This window comes from Moschus berezovskii, chromosome 7 (assembly GCF_049115385.1).
Source record: "Moschus berezovskii isolate FMDL1 chromosome 7, NW_MosBer_1.0, whole genome shotgun sequence".
Classification (NCBI taxonomy): domain Eukaryota; kingdom Metazoa; phylum Chordata; class Mammalia; order Artiodactyla; family Moschidae; genus Moschus; species Moschus berezovskii.
The window spans coordinates 51,213,269-51,236,360 of NC_142466.1; the positions used below are offsets into that span (position 1 = coordinate 51,213,269).

At 40.1% G+C, this 23,092-nt stretch overlaps 1 protein-coding gene across 3 annotated transcripts in view; it reads right to left on the reverse strand.

Moving 5' to 3' along the window:
- DOCK8 (dedicator of cytokinesis 8) overlaps positions 1 to 23,092 on the reverse strand; it is a 245,115-nt gene that overhangs the window by 132,589 nt on the left and 89,434 nt on the right. For all 3 annotated transcript variants that reach the window (XM_055428339.2, XM_055428342.2, XM_088837919.1), the window contains 3 exons: positions 15,679 to 15,802; positions 11,328 to 11,540; positions 4,893 to 4,978 (listed from right to left, as the gene is read on the reverse strand). In XM_055428339.2, the coding sequence (XP_055284314.2) occupies positions 4,893 to 4,978; positions 11,328 to 11,540; positions 15,679 to 15,802 (423 nt within the window). The remainder of the gene's footprint in view (positions 1 to 4,892; positions 4,979 to 11,327; positions 11,541 to 15,678; positions 15,803 to 23,092) is intronic.

Sequence of the window (23,092 nt, forward strand, 5' to 3'; positions counted from 1 at the left end):
CAGAGAGCGTGTGGAACAGATCCTCCATCTGATCCCACATGGCACTTCTTACTGTTGTAGCTGCTGGGTTTTGCTGGGTTTTCAGAGGATTGAGTCTGTCTTAGCTGAAGGTCTTGTTTACAGTTTACATTTTACTGCCAAAATAGGTAGCTCTTATTATTCAGTTTTAAGGACTGCAGCTTTCAGCTCGTACAAAAAGAAAAGTTAAGTTGCTTTTCTTTATATTTATAGTGGGACCACCAGAAGGAAATAAGGTTATGATGTGCGTGAATGTCTGGTCCTTCCATTGCCAGGGGAGCTTCTGAACTGAGGTGGACGGAGGGAACTGAGCACAGCTGATCAACACTGAGGTGTGAGGATTCAACGAGAGCTAGAAAGAGCAGCTCTCATATTGGCCTTAATTGCCAATTCCCCCAGAAATGGTGGGCTGAAGACAAGAGAAGGCAACCCCAAGCACAATCCTGCTTGCTATAGGATGCACATGGAATAGACATGCACTTTCTAAATGTTTCAGGTTAACATATAGGGATTCCCTGGTGGCTCAGACGGTAAAGCGTCTACCTGCAATGTGGGAAACCTGGGTTCAATCCCTGGGTCAGGAAGATCCCCTAGAGAAGGAAATGGCAACCCATTCCAGTACTCTTGCCTAGAAAATTGCATGGACGGAGGAGCCTGATGGGCTACAGTCCATGGGGTCGCAAAGAGTCGGACATGACTGAGCGACTTCACTTCACTAACAACCTATGACACAGCCAGCTAAGAGCCCTAGTAATCAGGCCCTGGACCACCACCACTGCAGAAGTCATGCAAATTAAGTCAAATTCTGTTTTCAACTGTATGTGAGAGAATGGATTTATCATACCTTTGTCTAAAAAGAGAACATTTTTAAAGAATATGTGGACAGAGGTAACCAGACAAAAGAGTTGGTCAAATGACACCTTTGGAAATGAGACAGTGGGCAGACACTGAGTCAGAAAGACCTGGGCTCTGTTCCCTCTCCCAGGCTGGCTAATTCTGGAATCTTCATTGGGTTACTGACTTTCCCCAGTTCCACTTATTTGTAAAATGAGGAAAGGATACTTACTCTTCCCATTTCCTACGATTGTTGTAAGGACTGTGAAAGACAATATGTGTGAACATACTTTATAAACAATGTCAAGCAACACCGTTATTCACAGTAGCCAAAAGGTGGAAGCAAACTCTGGTGTCCATCAAAGATGAGTGAATCAATAGAATATGGTATATGCATACAGCAGAACATTATTCAGTCTTGAAAGGAAATTCTGACACATCCTATCATACGGACAAACGTTGAAGAAACTGTGTAAGTGAGATTTGCCAGTCACTAAAGGACAAACATTGTATAATTCCACTTCCATAAGGGAATGATGGAAGATAGAAATGGGAGTTATTGTTTAGTGGGTATAAAATTCCAGTTTGGGTAACTGAGAAGAGTTATGGAGACAGATGGTGGCAATAGCTCTACAACAATGTGAATGTATTTACTGCCACTGAAATACTAGTGAAAAATAGATATGACAGCAAATTTTATGTTATCTGTATTTTACCACAAATAAAATTTAACATTATTATTTAATATATTTTACTAAAAATAAAATTTATCATTAACATAATTTTTACTATTCATATTTAAACATTCCAGGCTTACCTATAAGAACTTGATTTCTTTTGTCCAGTTTATTTAAAGTAGTGAAAGCTACATCTCCCCTCTTGCAGGTATATGTTGGTACGAATACTATTTAAGACACTGAAGCAGGTTCAAAGACTGAGTAAACACTACAGTTCTCTTTAATTTCTGCTTTGGCAGTTTGGGGAAAAAATCATTAGAAACTACACTTCACAAATTTCGTCAGAAATCCAGTGACACGATTATTTTTTTAACAATAGTCTTAGTGACCATGTCTTCCCATCTGTGAGAAGAGCTGCCATTTACTTATTGAAAACATCTAGGAGGCTGAGTGTCAAGCATCAGAGGGTAGAATCCCTCCAATCCCAAAGAGCAGAGTTACTGCAGCCAACAGTGGCCTGATGCACTTCCTGTGAGGGTGGGTGAGAGCCTCAGACAATAAGGTGGATTTCCTGAATGATGAATGCAGAGGGGGATGGAAGAGCCACTTCCACTTAGTCTTCCTGTTGAAGGGCTAAGAGCTTCCCCCAGCTGGGTCAGATGCCAGGGACCAGCATCTGCCCTTATGTACCCACTGCTCAACACAAAGCTGGCTTATTGGCTGCTCATCTCTGTGTACAAGACAAAAAGTCCTAACTCCCCCACCAACTGGTAGCATTGACTTGAGGAGAGTGCTGCAACACCCAGAGAGCCCCACAACTGTGTAAGCAGTCATGCTGGCTTGTGTTCCGAGGACAGGAATTGGGGAGGCTCCACATTAGAATCGGAAATTTACAGCACGTAGGATCTTTGGGATGATCTGGTCTAACTACTTTATTTATAAGAACTCAAAATTCCAGAGAAGTCCCCAGGGCTGAAATACAGTCTTGAACCCACAATCTAAAAGCCCTAATGGCAAACCAGGTGCTGCCTAAGAGGTTCATGAATTGACTTCAACAGATGGAAGACTTTCCTAATAGGGTATGAAAAATTTTTATGCCTACATAGTTTTGCCTAGGTAGAGCATCATGGAAAAAGCAAGAGAGTTCCAGAAAAACATCTACTTCTGCTTTATTGACTATGCCAAAGCCTTTGACTGTGTGGATCACAACAAACAGTGGAAAATTCTTCAAGAGATGGGAATACCAGACCATCTGACCTACCTCCTGAGAAATCTGTATGCAGGTCAAGAAGCAACAGTTAGAACTGGACATGGAACAACAGACTGGTTCCAAATAGGAAAAGGAGTACATCAAGGCTGTATATTGTCACACTGCTTATTTAACTTATATGCAGAGTACATCAGGAGAAATGCTGGGCTGGTTGAAGCACAAGCTGGAATCAAGAATGCTGGGAAAAATGTCAATAACCTCAAATATGCAGATGACACCACCCTTATGGCAGAAAGAGAAGAAGAACTAAACAGCCTCTAGATGAAAATGAAAGAGGAGAGTGAAAAAGTTGGCTAAAAACTCAACATTCAGAAAACTAAGATCATGGCATCTGGTCCCATTGTTTCATGTCAAATGTTGGGGAAACAATGGAAACAGTGAGAGACACTATATTTTTGGACTCCAAAATCACTGCAGATGGTGACTGCAGCCATGAAATTGAAAGATGCTTGCTCCTTTAAAGAAAAGCTATGACCAACCTAGACAGCATATTAAAAAGCAAAGACATTACTTTGTCAACAAAGGTCTGTCTTGTCGAAGCTATGGTTTTTCCAGTAGTCACATACAGATGTGAGAGTTGGACTATAAAGAAAGCTGAGCGCCAGAGAATTGATGCTTTTGAACTGTGGTGTTGAGAGTCCCCTGGACTGCAAGGAAATCCAACCAGCCCATCCTAAAGGAAATCATTCCTGAATATTCATTGGAAGGATTGATGCTGAAGCTGAAACTCCAATACTTTGGCCACCTGATGCAAAGAACTGACTCATCTGAAAAGACCATAATGCTGGGAAAGATTGAAGGCAGGAGGAGAAGGGGAGGACAGGATGAGATGGTTGGATGGCAACACCGACTCAATGGACATGAGTTTGGGTAAGCTCAAGGACTTGGCAATGGATAGGGAAGCCTGGAATGCTGTAATCCATGGGGTTGCAAAGAGTCAGACACGATGGAGCGACTGAACTGAAGTGAACTGAACTGAGAGCAGTTACAACTCAATATTTTCAAAAGTGCCTATCATTTGAAAAGTGGAAGAACTAATTCTCTAAAGCAATCGCCTGTAAAGAGGAAAAAGAGGCATGCAAGCACTCCAGAGTTAGGCAATACAATCCACTGGAATTCAGGAAGAAAACACTATAATTTATTTTAATTGATTGAGTTCATCCTCCAAAATGTTTCAGTTATGCTTGTTTTGTAATATATATAATATTTAATACACAAGTACAAAATTAATACACATATAAAAGATGTGTGACTTTTAAATACAATTAAAAAGCTAAAAAAGAGTTGCTTTCAAGCAAACGTGACCCATGAAATGAATCCAGATTTCAGACATGTTCTGTTTGAAATGTGTGTTACTAAAGAAGGAAATGAGAAAATATTTAAGAAGTCAGGAAATCATGCAGAAAAATCTGGATTTCTAGTTTCTCTTTTAAAAAAAATCAGACAGCTGATCAAAATGGGTCAGTTCATTTGGATGGCAAGAGTTGGGCCAAGCTAGTAGTGAGCACCCCCATAGGATAGTTTGCCAGTCCCACTGCATTCTAATGTCCTCTGGCACTGAAACTGAGTTTTAGTTGAATTTTTATTGTGTTTTAATAGTGGTATGTTGGGAAATGGATATAAAATCTCTAAAAATAAAAAGGATCTAACTTGTAGCATTTTCTGATTTCAATATTGTAAATATTTCTACCATTCCACCATGGCTAATTTCAAACTACCAATGTGACTTCACTGAATAGAGAGTTGGGAAGAGAAGCATACACTGAGCTCTCATGAGTTAGAGTGGACTCCAGCACACCACTGGCTTTTACTGCTATTTCTCTTAACACAGGACATTTCGCTCAATTAATTACCTATACATCTAACCTTAGTGTTCGTCTTCCTTTTCATAGTAGAATGACTGTCAAAGGCCTGGCAGGAATAGAATTTGGGACTACCTGATTCTGAACTCTGGTCTTTCTACTACTTCACAACTTTCCACTGTTAAAAGTGTGTTGGGGTCCTCCCCGATTCAAGTTCTGATGAGAAAGACAGTCTGTATCTGAAAGGCAAGACAGATCTCAATCGAGTAGGTAGTGTTTGCTAATACTTACTTCAGGGTCAGCAACTTGACCAATATTCTGTTTCCCAGATGTTCCTTGGGACATTCTGGTACCGGACGTATTTCCACAGCATCCTCCTATTATTAATCACATTGTAAAAGAAGTCAGTAGTGAATTCCCATGAAATCAGTAGTGAATTAATCAGCAGTTAACCAAGGGAAGGGAAGACTGCTATCTACCACGCAAGACAAGCTGCATTTGCTTTATTTCTAATCACAGAATAATACATCAACTTTTATAAGAGCTTATTATCCAAGCCCATGCTTCAAAGTCAGCATTTACAGCAAAGATTTTTCTCCTTTCAGACAACCAAACATTTAAGACAAAGAGACCAAAAGAGGAAGGAAGGAAATGTGAACATAGATAAGGCTTAGTAACATCCACCAGATGGCATTGCAAAATCTTATACCTATTGTTGACCTTTTCTTTTTTTTTTTGCTGGCTCTAAGGACACAATGAGAATATTTCTCCTGCCGAGGGCTTTACTAGTAAATATATGAGTTCAGACTTGAGATCTGAGTCAGAAATTTTCACCTAAAGCTGTAAACCATTAATATTGTAATACAGTGGCTTTCTTGGTTCACAGTTTCCTTAAAAAGATGATAGAGATTTGGGGCTGAATTTATAGGTTCTAAAGAGACATGTCCATCTAGAACTTGCCAAAGTTCTAAGAATTGAAAAGCTTAGTAATGACATTTTAAGAGATTTGTCTGTCTATTTCACGACATAGGGACCAAAGAGTTAAAGGGAAGTATCAAGTATACATACAGCTGATTCACTTTGCTATAGCAAAAAGTAATGCAACACTGTGAAGCACCTATCAGTTCAGTTCAGTTCAGTCATTCAGTCGTGTCTGACACTCTGCGACCCCATGAATCACAGCACGCCAGGCCTCCCTATCCATCACCACCTCCCAGAGTTCACTCAAACTCATGTCCACAGAGTCGGTGATGCCATCCAGCCATCTCATTCTCTGTCGTCCCCTTCTTCTCCCGCCCCCAACCTTTCCCAGCATCAGAGTCTTTTCCAGTGAGTCAACTCTTCGCATGAGGTGGCCAAAGTATTGCAGTTTCAGCTTTAGCATCAGTCCTTCCAATGAACACCCAGGATTGATCTCCTTTAGAATGGACTGGTTGGATCTCCTTGCAGTATAAGGGACTCTCAAGAGTCTTCTCCAACACCACAGTTCAAAAGCATCGATTCTTCGGCGATCAGCTTTCTTCACAGTCCAACTCTCACATCCATACATGACCACAGGAAAAACCATAGCCTTGACTAGACGGACCTTGGTTGGCAAAGTAATCTCTCTGCTTTTTAATATACTATCAAGGTTGGTCATAACTTCCTTCCAAGGAGCAAGTGTCTTTTAATTTCATGGCTGCAATCAGCATCTGCAGTGATTTTGGAGCCCAAAAAATAAAGTCTGACACTGTTTCCACTGTTTCCCCATCTATTTCCCATGAAGTGATGGGACCAGATGCCATGATCTTTGTTTTCTGAATGTTGAGCTTCAAGCCAACCTTTTCACTCTCCTCTTTCACTTTCTTCAAGAGGCTTTTGAGTTCCTCTTCACTTTCTGCCATAAGGGTAGTGTCATCTGCATATCTGAGGTTATTGATATTTCTCCCGGCAATCTTGATTCCAGCTTGTGCTTCTTCCAGCCCAGCGTTCCTCATGATGTACTCTGCATATAAGTTAAATAAGCAGGGTGACAATATACAACCTTGACGTACACCTTTTCCTATTTGGAACCAGTCTGTTGTTCCATGTACAGTTCTGACTGTTGCTTCCTGACCTGCATACATGTTTCTCAAGAGGCAGGTCAGGTGGTTTGGTATTCCCATCTCTTTCAGAATTTTCCACAGTTTATTGTGATCCACACAGTCAAAGGCTTTGGCATAGTCAATGAAGCAGAAATAGATGTTTTTCTGAAACTCTCTTGCTTTCTCCATGATCCAGCGGATGTTGGCAATTTGATCTCTGGTGCCTCTGCCTTTTCTAAAACCTGCTTGAACATCTGGGAGTTCACGGTTCACATACTGCTGAACCCTGGCTTGGAGAATTTTGAGCATGACTTTACTAGTGTGTGAGATGAGTGCAATTGTGTGGTAGTTTGAGCATTCTTTGGCATTGCCTTTCTTTGGGATTGGAATGAAGACTGACCTTTTCCAGTCCTGTGGCCACTGCTGAGTTTTCCAAATCTGCAGGCATATTGAGTGCAGCACTTTCACAGCATCATCTTTCAAGACTTGAAATAGCTCAACTGGAATTCCATCACCTCCACTAGCTTTGTTCGTAGTGATGCTTTCTAAGGCCCACTTGACTTCACATTCCAAGATGTCTGGCTCTAGGTCAGTGATCACACCATCGTGACTATCTTGGTCATGAAGATCTTTTTTGTACAGTTCTTCTGTATATTCTTGCCACCTCTTCTTAATATCTTCTGCTTCTGTTAGGTCCATACCATTTCTGTCCTTTATCAAACCCATCTTTGCATTAAATGTTCCCTTGGAATCTCCAATTTTCTTGAAGAGGTCTTTTGTTTTTCCTATTCTGTTGTTTTCCTCTATTTCTTTGCACTGATCGCTGAGGAAGGCTTTCTTATCTCTCCTTGCTATTCTTTGGAACTCTGCATTCAGATGCTTATATCTTTCCTTTTCTCCTTTGCTTTTCCCCTCTCTTCTTTTCACAGCTATTTGTAAGGCCTCCTCAGACAGCCATTTCGCTCTTTTGCATTTCTTTTCCATGGGGATGGTCTTGGTCCCTGTCCCCTGTACAATGTCACGAACCTCTGTCCAGAGTTCATCAGGCACTCTATCTATCAGATCTAGTCCCTTAAATCTATTTCTCACTTCCACTATATAATCATAAGGGATTTGATTTAGGTCATATCTGAATGGTCTAGTGGTTTTCCCTACTTTCTTCAATTTAAGTCTGAAGCACCTATACTCCAAGAAAAATTAATTTAAAAATTAAAATGTGAACTATCACAGTATCTTAATTATAGTCATGGATGCAAAGACTGACAGTGTAAGTCATCCTGAGAACTTTAATTCCTGCTTTTGTCTTAGGTATACAAACTCTGATGAATGGTCTGCAGCTCACAAGGGTCCAAAGGATAGGGCCATGTCTAATCATATTTTTAAAATTTATTCTTAATTAAAGGATAATCATTTTACAATGTTATGTTGGTTTCTGCCTTATGACGTGAAGCAGCTATAGTATACATATGTCCACTCCCTCTGGAACCTCCCTCCCATGCTCCCATCCCAACCCTCTAGTTCATCACAGAGCACCAAGTTGAGCCTCCTGTGTTATACAGCAACTTCCCACTAGCTATCTATTGTACATATGGTAATGTATATGTTTCAGTGCTGTGCTCTCTCAATTCCTGGGCTATAAATGACGCCCCAAATAACTGATAGCAACCAGAAGGATTTTTAAAATAGCAATACAGTCATCTTCTTATTAAATCTGTGCCCAGTTTGGTGGAATAGTCCCAGGTGTAAACTCACTACCACTCTAACTTTCAATTCCCCTTTGTGTTAAACAGTTTGGTGGGTAGAACTGCTGAGTTGTTTCAGAGGAGGTGCTGTTCTGATGCCCACACTGAGGTGAAGGCCCTCAGAGCAAGCTGGAACTTTCAGGGTGATCACGACAGACACATCTGAAAGGGAAGGGGCCCCTTACCGGAAAATAGTCTCACCGTAAGGGGATGACAGAGAATGAGATGGCTGGATGGCATCACCGACTCGATGGACATGAGTTTGAGTAAACTCCCAGAGCTGGTGATGGACAGGGAGGCCTGGCGTGCTGTGATTCATGGGGTCGCAAAGAGTCGGACACGACTGAGCGACTGAACTGAACTGAACTGAAAAATACTCTGCTTTTGGTCTGGATTCAAAACTTTGGTATACTTTTAAAAGGCTCTTCATTTGGAAAATTGTAAGCATATACAAAAGTAGAGAAAATACTGTAATGGATCATATGTAACCATCACCTAGCTTCAACAATTTTGACTTATGGGCAATTTGGTATCATCCCTGGGTCAGGAAGGTCCCCCAAAGGAGGGCATGGCAGCCCACTCCAGTGTTCCTGCCTAGAGAATCCCACGGACAGAGGAGCCTGAGGAGCTACAGTCCATGGGGTCTCGAAGAGTTGGACAGGACTGAAGCAGCTTAACACAGCACACAGCATGTGCTCTCACTTACTTCTCCCCCACTCAATGTTGGATTGCTCAGAACAAGGCCCCAGAGATCATATAATTTCATCAGTGAGTATTTCAGTAGAGACCTCTATAAGATAAGGACTTTTAAAAACATATACTATAATGCTACTATTAATTTTTAAAAATTAATAATAATTTCCTATTTTCATGAAATATGTAGTCAGCTCCAAACTTCCCCAACTGTCTGTTTTTTTTTATAGTTAGTTAATTCAGGTTCCAAACAAGGTCTATATGTTCATATGTTTCCCACGTCTCCTCTAAACTATGTGAATTTCTTACACTTTCACAGTTATCTGAAATAAAAATGAATTGACAATGAAGCAGAAGAGGAAATATGAAGTCACTGACACCTCTCATTTTCCTCTTCCTGGGAGAAAACAGATAGATATTTACAGTGAGAAAGAGAGAGGATCACAAGAGAGAAAGGGATAATATAAGAGATGAGGTTCTTCTGTCAGCAGACCCAGTGCAACCTGAGGCCAACTCCACATCTCCTTGCTTGAGATTTCATTACAAGCCAATAAGTCTCCACTTTTTAAAAAAAATTTATTCGTATTTCGGCTTCTATCACTTGCAACCCAGAGAAGTCCTAGTGCGAACTCCCCTATGATCTGGAGAACAGTGCACCTTTCTCAGGGACCAGCACATGCCTTTTACAGAATCAGAGTGAATCAGGGAAAGAACTCACCTCATGGAAGCTTGGTGGTTGAATTCTAATTTTGCCTCCCCTGTATACTCAGTCGTAATTTGGATATAATAGTTCACCTCTCTTCTAATTTTCTTCACAAGGACATAAAGTAATAATAGTATAAAATAATTTCATGAATGTATTGTCCAAAAAAAATCAGCATTTGTAGTCATTTCATAGTAGGTAAGAAAGTTACCCCTGTTTTCTACAGGACTTTCTTTGGAGAAAGTACAAGTTATGAGAGCAAATGTAATTTTTGTGTGTATAACTTAAACACAATAAAGGGCCAGTATAGAAGCCTTCAAGTATTTTAGACTTTCCAATTTCCAAATATCCTATACACTAATCACAAAGAATCCTCTCCAGTTAGTAAAGCAGGCCGCATTAGGATGTCTGCTAGATCATAACTTTTAGTCTCAACTGAGTTTCCGCATCGTTTAAAGACCATAAAGCACAATTCCTTCAAAATGGTCTATGATTCATCCTTGTAATCAAGCCTGGATATCCTCCCATTTAATCTAGTGAAGGAGATTTTAATGAGCTGATGTCTCACTGTAAGTCTCCTCCTCACCCTTTAACTGTTTCTTCTCTTCTGGTATCCATTTGGGGTCATTATTACCTACTGGCACCTCCATCAGGGAACTAGGAGGAAGAGGAATGTGAAGGTCGTATCAGTCAGATATAATATTTCTTGACAATTTTGGTAAAAAGTTCTAAATCTATAGGTGGAAACTGAAGTGTTACAAGATGTGATTGTTTATGGCATCTTTGGATTTCCAATAGTATAGTCATATATAGATAAGGAGTTAAACATAAAACTTGGAGTTAATGTGTTATGATCCCCATTCTATAATTCAATCTGCCTGCTGAGTCTTGAACAAGTTATTTAACCTCTCTGATTCTTACTTTGCAATATGAAGGATGGAGATGATAACACTGTCCATATTATCCACATTTAATCTTCCTCATTCAGAAGAGGATTTGAACCCTCTGACAATTAAAAATGAGGATTTGAGGCCACTGCAAACAAAATAAATAGATGAGAAAACCAAGGTGGTTGGAAAATGTGGATGAGAAAAAAATAAAACTGAAGCAAATTCAGGACACTAGTAAGTAAGCCACCAGCCTTGGTAGTGTGTGTGTTCAGTTGCTAAGTTGTATCTGACTCTTTGCCACCCCAAGGACTGTAGCCCGCCAGGTTCCTCTGTCCATTGGATTCTCCAGGCAAGAATATCAGAGTGGATTGCCATGCCCTCCTCCAGGGGATCTTCCTGACTCACAGATCAAACCTGCACCTCCTGAATTGCAGGTAGATTCTTTACCACTGAGCCACCAGTGTATGACTGATCAGTAATTTGCTCTGCTGTTACACAGGCTTGCGTTACTGAAAAACACAGCCCAGAGGTCACACAAGTAAGCATCCTGACATCACTACACAATAATGACGAGCAATAATATTTTCCTGGGAGGCTCTCTGTGTCTTCTCCAGTGTGGAGACAGTCGCACCCACCTCATCCACTGACGGATAAAGGGCAAAGAGCTCGGCCTGCCGATTGGTCCTCCGGGCCTCCTCATTCTGCTTCTCGAAGTCCTCAGCGCTCACTTGTTGTACAAGGTTTTCCAGCCTTGGGTCAGGCTGCAGGCTGCGGAGGTCAAAGTCACAGGCAGTGTTGGGACCTTTCCCAGAGACATCACACAGCACGTTCAGGCGGCGGGGACCTGCCTGTAAGAAAAAGACATGGCTTCATGAGAGAAATCATGGGCTTCAAATGAGAGCTAAAGGGTCTGGGATTCTCAAGATGGCTCCAACAGGGGACTGCAGAATCAGGCCTCAAGGAGTCTCTGACAAGAATCACATCATAGCTTCCTGGACTGAATATCCTAAATTTAGATGTCTCTCTCCTGCCTGGAAGCAGGTGATTAACTCATCAGATGTAGATACACCCGTTCTTGAGGAAAAGTGTGACAATAGTACGGTAGTGCTATTATTTTGAGGGGGTGTTCTCTTCTGGATATTGAGAGCCAAGTTTCCTATGAACCATATACACATCTCGTGCTTAAGCAGAACAGAACTGGAATAAGGTGTTAAAAAAAGGCAGGGGGGGAGACCAGACTGGGGAATAAAGAGACCTCATGTTAATCTCAACTCCAGAACTTGGCTTTCAAAACTGGAAAATAAGATGATCTGTGAGGAGCGTTCCAAATTAAACTTCATATAAACTCCAAAGCATGTTTCCAAAGACAGAAATGTGGGCATGGGAACACTTTCCTACAGGACTTTAGTAACAGTTACAGGAATAAGTACCAGAGGGGGAAAAAAAGCACTTGCTATTTCAGTAGTATTCACTCAGCTGCAGCATGCTTGAAAAAATATGTCTTGGAAATTGTGAACTGGATACCTAACTCGAGACCTGGCAAAAAATATAAAACCAAAAGCAATACTATGTTGTAAGAACATAGATAGATCTATTACAAATATCTGTAAAATATATGGTAAATGTTATTCTCAAAGTACTATTAAATGGACATACTACTGTGCAATAACTCTATAAAACAGTTTTGGTCCTGTGCAGCAATGAAGACCCCGTACAGCCAAAAATAAACAAATGCACAAAATTATTAAAAAAATTTTTTTGGTGATATCTGTCTACCTCATAAAAGTCCTGCTCTCCTAGGTCATAAATTTTATCTAAACTGAATGTGTTAACAATCACATTCACACACAATATTAACCAATATTAATATTTAAGTTATCAAAAATTTTGTTCATTTTAGAATTTATAAGACTCTTGGGAAAATTAATTGGGTTACCCAAGACTCTTTAAAAGGATCAACATCAGTATCTGTCTCCAGAATTTATTTAAAGGCCACAACTGGACAAGTAAACAAAGGTGTGAGGACGAGAGTATCTCTGGAACACTGCTTGTAGTAGCAAAATAATAAAAACAACCTAAGCATCCCCCCAAAAAAGAAAGTTTTGAGATTAAGAGATTTTGGAATTTTCAAACAATAGAATGTTATTCAGCCTTTAAGCAAAAAGAAGAACATGCTGTCATTAGAAGAGAAAGATGATCATAGTATATTTTCTTGTTAATAAGAAAAAAGAAGTTAAATAATGTTATATAATCAAATTTTTATGAAATATATTTGTACTATGGAGTCATATCATATATATATATGTATGTGTGTATATATACATATTTAAATTATGTAAATTTAGGCATTTGACTTCACAATTCCACTCAAAAAGGTTCCTAAGAATGACTGCAAGGGAAGATGCTGCCTGTCTGACCATCTCTCCATGATGAGTGTTAGTTTAATACTTAAAAACACACACTTTTGTATAACTATACTCTAAAACGCAGCCAATGACTTGGTATGCTGGAGGAGTGAGGAGTGGGTGTGCTGCTCATTAAGCCACCCTTTATACTCTGCTCTGTGATGCCGGGTCTGCCTTTAGCAAATCCTGTTTCTGCTTTGCTACTTCTCCCTTTAGGTTCTGCAAGGCTGGGGGCGGGAGAAGGGACTGGCTGCTTCCTCTCTGCCTGCAGTTCCTCTCATCTTGGTAGTGGCAGTTGCTTCTAGTTTTCTGTTTCTTCCAGCACTTCCAGAAAAACCCTCATCTTACCTTTCTTGGAGGTACCAGCATCAACTGAGCAATTCTTTCTCCCAGGAGGTCTGAGTCCAGACTCTCAGCCCTTGTGAGGTCTTTTCTCTGATGACACCACTGGCTAGGCTATGCCCCCTCCTCAGGTATTTGAGTCCCAGCTCTGAGGCCTCTCTTCTGAGCTTTCAGGTTCTGATAACTCCAAGCTCCTCCCACTAGACCCATGGTTCTCAAACACAGTCCTGGGACCAGTAGTATCAGCATTTCCTAGGAAATGCTCATTAGAAATGCAAATTCTCAAGTCCCCACTCCAGCTGCAGTGAAACAGAAACTCTGGAGTGGGGCCAGCAATCTGTGTTCAAACAAGCCATTCAGGGGGATTCCAATGAACTTAGGTTTGAGACTCACTGCCACAGACCCCAGCCCTAGAGTGGTGTGCTATTTTTGTACTTACAATTTCTGTCTCCTTTTTCGTTCTCTCAGTCCTCAAAAATATGTTCAACTAATTCCCTATGTAAAATTTCTTCAGAGGAAATATCTAGTGTGGTTTCTGTCTGACTGAAACAATTTAGTTGGTCATCTACATGATGAAAGCAGAATTCAGTCAAAATTACCAATGAAAACCCCCTGAAATTTCCCATAGAGGATGGCATACAGATATTCCACGTTTCAGTAAGCCCACCAGATTCAGCTCCAGAATTGATACCTGATTCCTCTGCAGAGCTAAATAGTCAGCCTGGCTGTAGTTTGAAATAGGTATTATTGAAAACCTCTAGTCATATTCAGCATGGTGAAATGCTTGTGTTATGAGGGCACCTGAAAGCTGAAAACTATACTGGTTTAGAAGTCCTGTGCAAACTTGGACACATTTCTTCCTCTATGCTTTATTTTTTTAACCCATAAAATAGACAGACTGGACCAGAGCACTGGCTTTTAAAATCTTTTGTAAATTGTGGTAAGTACACATGTAATATGTCATCATTTTTTTCGTGTACAGTTCAGTAATGTTAAGCACATTTATACTGTTGTGCAACCAGTCTCCAGAACTCTTCATTCTACAAAAGAGAAACTCTACACCCATTAAACAAGAAGTCCTCATTCCTAGCTCTCCACAGCATCTGGCAACTATCATTTCAACTTTATACATCTATGAATCTGATTATTCCAGGTACTGCATATAAATGGAATCATACAGTATTGATTCTTTTGTAACTGGCTTATTTCACTTAGTGTAACATCTTCAAGGTTCATCCCTGTTGTAGAATATGTGTCAGAATTTTCCCCCTTTTTAAGGCTGAATAACTACTGCCCTGTGACTTCCCAAGTTGTGTTAGGGGTAAAGAACTCTACTGCCAATGCAGGAGACCTAAGTAATTGGGGTTCAATCCCTGGATCGGGAAGATCTCCTGGAGGAGGGCACGGCACCCACTCCAGTGTTCTTGCCTGGAAAATCCCATGGACAGAGGAGCCTGGTGGGCTACAGTCCACAAAGTCACAAAGAGTCGAACATGACTGAAGCCACTGCGCGCGCGCGCGCGTGCGCACACACACACACACACACACACAATACTCCATTGTATGTATATGCCACATTTAGTTTATCTCTTCATCTGTCCAAGGACACTTGGTTGTTTCCACCTTTTGGCTACTGTGAATAATGCTGCTATGAAAACAGATGTATAGAGTACTGACTTCTAAATTGTAACTACTTTGTAATAGTAATAATAATAATAACTGCATTCATTAGATACAAAGTGTGAGCTGGCACTGTCTTAAATGCTTCACACACATTAACTCATTTAATACTCAAACAACTTTACCAGTTGTGTACTTTTATCATCCTCATTTTCCAGGGGAAGAATTTGAAGACCGGAGAGTTGAGTTATCCTGTCTGAGGTTATAGAGTAGGTCTGTGGTAGAATCACAGAGACAGCCAGGCAGTCTGCCCCAGGGTGGAGCTTTCAATCACAATGCAGGCTGCCTGAGGTGACAGGGCACCCCTGAGTATCTGCCGGAATCATTACAGGGATGGGCCCAAATCCCCCCCAAGTTAGAGCCCCTCCACTTTTATCTACTTTTATTTGAACACCAATTTATATAACTACAAACAAGTGTGAAAAAAATATCACTGACTAAATGGTAGAGCTCCTTCATTCTATAAGTCTAGCCTTTTTATTAGTTTAAAAAAAATCAATAGCATGCCATGGCAGAACAGTCCAGTAACCTGGCAACAGTGTTTGTTGATAGGAAATACCTGAGTGCTGGGTTCACTGCACTCCAAGGTTTCTGACTCAAACGTCTGTTTCTGAAGCGTCTTGTGAAAATCTTTTCGGGATCCAGTCTTTTTAAAGCTGCAAATCTCTGAACTTCCTTGGTTCCTTTCATTGTTGTTATTAAAAGAGAGAAGGAAGGAGAGAGAGAGAGAGGCAAAATCATTAATCTAAAAATAAAAGTAATGGCTTAAGTGCAGACACGGTTCTGAAAGATCTTGCAAAGAGAGGACCAATTGTAATTCTTCACATCTAATTGTGCACCAGGCCTAACACAAGGCTCTGTTGTTAAGAGATACAAACTTGTCTCCTCGCTGGCTCATTATTAAAGGCAGGAGTGGCCTGGGAAAATGCCACTTCAGAGGTGTGGTCATTTCAGCTGTGGGGCATTTGGCTCCAAGCTGAAGCTGAACCATGACCCCAGTGTAAGAGGCTGGAATAAATCTAGCAAAGTGCAGAAGCAGGGAATAAAGGTCATTTGAAGATAAAAATAGAGGAAAACATTTAATCTTCAAATCAACGTTCTTAGTAAAGAATAAAAAAAGGCAGGACGTGGTTAAGAAAAATAGAATTGAATAATCTATGTAACCAAATATCTTTGCTACCATCCTCAATTGCTACTCCATGCATGTCATTAAAGCTGTTTTAATAAGTGTTGCAAATATTATACGATATCACTTATATATGGAATCTAAAATATACTACAAATGAGTCTATATACAAAACAGAAACAGACTCACAGGCACAGAAAAATAAACATAGTTACTAAAGGGAAAGCGGGAAGGAATAAATTAGGAGTATGGGGTTAAGAAACTACTACATATAAAATAGATAAGCAACAAGGATTTACTGTATAGCACAGAAAATTGTATTTAATATCTTATAATTCCAGTGGTCATGTATGAATGTGAGAGTTGGACTGTGAAGAAAGCTGATCGCCGAAGAATTGATGCTTTTGAACTGTGGTGTTGGAAAAGACTCTTGAGAGTCCCTTGGACTGCAAGGAGATCCAACCAGTCCATTCTAAAGGAGATCAGTCCTGGGTGTTCATTAGAAGGACTGATGCTAAAGCTGAAACTCCAATAATTTGGCCACCTCATGCGAAGAGTTGACTCACTAGAAAAGACTCTGATGCTGGGAAAGGTTGGGGGCGGGAGGAGAAGGGGACGACAGAGAATGAGATGGCTGGATGGCATCACCGACTCGATGGACATGAGTTTGAGTGAACTCTGGGAGTTGGTGATGGACAGGGAGGCCTGACGTGCTGTGATTCATGGGGTTGCAAAGAGTCGGACATGACAGAGCGACTGAACTGAACTGAACTGAATCATCTATAATGAAAAATATTCTGAAACACACATATATAAATAGATATACATTTATAACTAAATTATTTTGCTATACACTTGAAGCTAACACACTATTGTAAATAAACTACACTTCAATTTTTTTAAAATGTGCTGCTATGGAAAGGGTTTAATGTAATGTCTAGCACTGTCATTGGAGAAAGAAGTTAAGACCATTACAAAAAGGGCAACAGATATAAGTTGTCAAATAATAACTACAGAAACCAACAAGTGCATTCCCTATTTTTCTGACTCAAAGCCTTCTTGGAAAACATGCTGCAAACTCAACCGCACAAACATGCACCCGTCTTGTTTGATTTCCCACATTATTAGAAAACCATTGAGGAAGCTGGTAAAGGAATGTAAAACGAGGTTATGATTATTACGCAGATCAAACAGAAGACAGACAAAGCAGGAAATGTAAGAGAGCTCCTAGCAATAATCCAAATACAGTTTATAACTCTTTGGGAGGGGTGAAATGTTGGGTTATGCACAGGGGCACAGAGCAAGTATTCAATAACTAAGTGAAAGGAGTCAGGAAAAAAATAAAAAGATAACTGCATGATTCCATTTACATGACATTCTGGAAAAGGAAAAGCTATAGAGACAGAAAAGAGATCAGTGGCTGCCAGAGTCTGGGGGTTAAGACAGTGACCGCAAGAGGCCTGGGGCAATTTAGGGGGGCGGGTACTGGAACTGTTCTGTGTCTTGATTGTAAAAGTGGTTACACAACTGTATGCATTTATCAAAACTCACAGAACTGTAATCTAAAAAGCATGAAATACAATTACCTCAAAATCAATGGATAGAAGTTTAGGATTATGCCTAGCATTGATTAGGATACTGTTGACACTTAATACTCACTAAACATAAGGTCTGATACTTTGCTATGGTTTATTATATTGCTTTACAGAATGATGGGTTTTGTTGAGCAGGAGTAAATGGATTCAAGTCCTGGCTCCACAGTTTACAAGCTGTATGACCTATAGGGCAAATTACTTGATTTTTTTGTGTCTCAATTTTGTTATCAGAATAATAGGAATTAAACTAATACCTAATTCATCAGTTCTATTACATGCAATAAATACATTCACATATGTAAAATAGAAAATTTCTTGGCTTATGGCAATAATTTAATAAATATCTGCAACTACTTGATGTTGATTAAATGGTATTAGAGAACATCATTCAACTGTCCTTGTCAACTGACAAAGAATCTAAACTAGACCAATAAATAAGATATTATAAGCAAAGGGAAAAAAGGATACAACTCAGTGTTGTTGAAGATTTCCTTTAACATAATGGTCCATGGTAAATTTTACATGATAGGCACTACAATGCATATATTCATGGAATAAAGATAAGATTGGAAAAATCTTAAGAACTGTATTTTAGGGCTATTCTAGTTTCAATTCAACCAATCCAAAATACTCCTTTCATGTGAAACAAGGTCTTCTGAGGACTTCAAAAAAAGCACTTATATCAGTATGGTCGGAAGAATGAACCCAAAACTTTATCTCATGTTTTAAGGCATCACAGGGAGAAAACTACTTTTCTCTGGAGGACCATACTTAATGAAGCCACTTAGTTTTCTATGGACATGCCTTTGTTATCCATAACCATACAGTCAAACACTGATTTAGTTGCTCTTTTATTCCTCAATTATCTCCTTGCTGATATTACATTTCTCTGTAATATCTAGGGATAGTCTTTTATGTCCTTGCTATCTATGATAATGGCTTTGAATCCCACTTAGGGGGCAGGGGAGTGGAGTAATAGCCATTTGTGTTCCTTCCCACTCTCATAATGCTATAGGACATTTGCCACTCAGGTTCTATAATTGAGACTTTTAAATCAGACAAATAGTGTGTTCATGAAGGATAGGGGAAACTTCTAGATTTTTTAATGTATTAAGGAAAGATGAAATTGCACAGAAGAACAAAATTCATGGTTTCCTTTTGAGAGAAATATATTTTCCTACTTGAAATGTCTGTCTGTGTTACTTAGACTGGAATTATGCCTTGAATAATTCCATTTTACCTTTTTACTGTCTATAGCACAAAGTTTACTGTCTCCGCTCTAAAAATCATGCTTTTTCTCTTCATGACTTTTTAAAATGATCATTAAATCTAATGAATAGACAGTGCCATGGTTGCATGTTTATCTCATCTTATTTCCATATATTTTGATAATTTTGTATGGATTGCTGTTTACTGCCATCCTTTGGGTAACAGTAAATATTTTAATCATTATTTCCTCTGTAATTTTCTTTAATGAACTAAAGAGAGAATAAGTTAGGAATGTGTTTGGTGTCTTGGTGGAGAGTGGAGCTCTCAAGTAATTAAACTTGTTTACATGCTATTTATTCTTGGTCTATTATCCATAGTGCAACATTTGATGAGTGTTATGAGCAGCATCATAAAAGCCCTTAGACTTTGTCTTTCATCCTAGGTGATTAAGGTAATTCTGAAGGAAGGTCACGCTCAAGGAGAGCTTGGATATCAAGGAATGGGGTATCATCTGTTTTATTACTCCATATTTTACTCCCAGTGAACTGGTAAACAATTATAATTCAAACACATCAGTGCATATAATTCAGTTACTCCCAAAACACCATAAAAATGTCTCCCTGATCAATAATTGCTTATTATGACATGCATTTCTTATGCTGGCTGTCAAGGTGCTTAGCCATTTGCTTTCTAAAAGTATGGAAAGCCATCCAGCCTCATCAGCCTCTACAGTTACAAACAGCAATCCAGCTGTGGAAATCACTGAGCCACTCTTGACCTGTTAAGCGCAGATTCCCCATCCCCACAAATCCACTCCCACGAAAGCCCAATTCACAGCCCAGCCCTTGCACCCGCCTTCCCTGACCTGGCCAGAATTAACTGCATCCTTCTGTGAATTTTCAAAGCATGTTGCTTGTACTTCTTGTACAAGCTTTCATCATGCTCTATATTACAGTCTAATTACTTGTCTAAATTTTTACCTCCCCTGCTAAATATGTGCTCTTCCTCACTAGACTATGACTTCACCGAAGACATAGAGTCCTTTGAGCTAGGATTCCTGTGTATTCCTCTTTGATGCCTTATTCTCAGGAGGTATTTTCTAAACCTTTGTTGAATGGGAGAACAAATGAAACTCTAACAAGCAAATAGTCATATCATACTCCTCTCACACAAGGGTTTTCAAATCTCTCAGACCCTCCATCGTCTTTCTCTATAACAAATATTTAATAATGCCATCTTTATAACTCAACTTTCTTATTTTTATAAGTCAATAAAAATGTCCCAGCTGTTATTTATTGAAAAATAAAAGAAACGTAATACATAAAACAGCATATGTGTAAATATGCAAATGATTGGACACAACTGCACCAGAGAATATAATGAAGCTCTTTGCACCTGCGGGAAGAATTGTTGTAAATATAACACCTACAAAACCAATACAGACATGCTGTATGGGTGACTCAAACACCACCAAGCAGCACTGTTGGCAGTAATACAATTTTCTAAAATGGGAGGAAACTCTTGTAGAGCTCTAACCAGCATGAAGCTTAATTTCCCCTATGTTTACATGAAAGAAAATTTCATGAAAAATTTCCCATATGTTTACATGTTTCCTGTTTCCTTGGAAAATTCAGTTCAAAAGTATTTGTAAGAAGGCATACAGACTTGGCTCAGATATTTACAGACTGGATTTTCACAGCGCTGAATGTCCAAAAGGACACACTATCGTTGTGTTGGATGCTGAATCTGGGACAATACTTCATTGTGTGTGATGTACAATGCACTTCAGGGTGTGAAATGCAGTAGTCCACCCCAGTCACTGAGATGATAAAAAACAGAAACCTTAACCACCCTCATTGAGAGCCATTGCTACTAACACATCAGAAAACTGGAATTTCCAATTCCAATTTAAATCAGAAGTTTTAGCAACACATCTGGGAAAGGAAATCCACAAAGACTTCCTGGAAGGGGTGAAACCAAACAAGTTTAACTAGGAAAACAGCTGCATGCAGTTGTATAATTGGTTGGGGGGAGAATTCTAGTAGTGGAATCCTAAAGTGAATGCTTTTCAGAGTTCTACTTTTGGTTTTGGTAAGAAAGTAAATGTCCCATATAGAAATAACATAGTTTAGCAGAAATAGGGATGTTCAGTTCAGTTCAGTCGCTCAGTCGTGTCTGACTCTTTGCGACCCCATAAATCACAGCACGCCAGGCTTCCCTGTCCATCACCAACTCCCGGAGTTCACTCAAACTCATGTCCATCGAGTCGGTGATGCCATCCAGCCATCTCATTCTCTGTCGTCCCCGTCTCCTCCCACCCCCAATCCCTCTCAGCATCAGACTCTTTTCCAGAGAGTCAACTCATCGCATGAGGTGGCCAAAGTATTGCAGTTTCAGCTTTAGCATCAGTCCTTCCAATGAACACCCAGGACTGATCTCCTTTAGAATGGACTGGTTGGATCTCCTTGTAGTCCAAGGGACTCTCAAGAGTCTTCTCCAGCACCATAGTTCAAAAGCATCAATTCTTCGGTGATCAGCTTTCTTCACAGTCCACTCTCACATCCATACATGACCACGGGAAAAACCATAGCCTTGACTAGACGGACCTTGGTTGGCAAAGTAATGTCTCTGCTTTTTAATATGCTATCTAGGTTGGTCATAGAGAAGAGAGAAGGCAATGGCAAGCCACTCCAGTACTATTGCCTAGAAAATCCCATGGATGGAGGAGCCTGGTAGGCTGCAGTCCGTGGGGTCGCTAAGGGTCGGACACGACTGAGCGACTTCACTTTCACTTTTCACTTTCCACTTTCACACATTGGAGAAGGAAATGGCAACCCACTCCAGTGTTCTTGCCTGGAGAATCCCAGGGACGGGGGAGCCTGGTGGGCTTCCGTCTATGGGGTCACACAGAGTCGGACACGACTGAAGTGACTTAGCAGTAGCAGGTTGGTCATAACTTTCCTTCCAATAGGGATGTTAGGAGATTTTAAATTCAACATATCCACAGATTAAGGGTATTTAGATCTATAGTATGTGCATTCGTATTTCATCTAACGGTATTATCATTGATGCCAATATAGCTATCATTTCTTGGACTAGTGATTGTCTTAGTTGCGATTCCTTAGAAACTGAGCTTGAGACAAGGATTTAAGTGCACGTGATTTTTGAGAGTGTCCACTTTTGGAAAAGAAAAGCCTGTAAGAGAGATGAAGAAGCAGAAGGAGTCAACTAAGGAAGTTGCTGCTGCTGCTGCTGCTGCTGCTGCTGCTAAGTCACTTCAGTCGTGTCCGACTCTGTGTGACCCCATAGACAGAAGCCCACCAGGCTCCCCCATCCCTGGGATTCTCCAGGCAAGAACACTGGAGTGGGTTGCCATATCCTTCTCCAATGTGTGAAAGTGAAAAGTGAAAGTGAAGTCACTCAGTCGTGTCCAACCCATAGCGACCCCATGGACTGCAGCCTACCAGGCTTCTCCATCCACGGGATTTTTTAGGCAAGAGTACTGGAGTGGCTTGCCATTGCCTTCTCTGACTAAGGAAGTAGGCTCAGATAAATTCTTGGCATTATACACAGGGTACTCTGGAATGTTCACATTGCAAAGTTGTTCTACTTGCTACTGTGAGGCAAGACATGGGACTATGATATCCCTTGTACCAGTGCTGTTGTGCCAGTCGGGCACTGCTTATTACTAACCAACCCAAAGTGGGAGGTTAGGGGCTGAGAGGAAGAGTGAATTGCTCAAATGTCTTTGGGCACAACAGCTCCTATATACTCAAAGCAGCTGAGAAATAAATGCATGGGATGGCAAAGGGGACATACTAACAGTCTTTATTACAATGCCAGGCACCTAACATATATTATTTCCTTTTATTTTGAAACAATTTTGAATTTATAGAAAAATTGAAAATATAGTAGAAAAACCTTTTCCCTCTCCCAAACCATTTGAGAGTAAGTAGTTGACCTAATTCTCCACTACCCCTGAATACTTTAGTGTGTCATTTCTACAAACAGGGGCTTCCCAGGTGGCACTGATGATAAAGAGT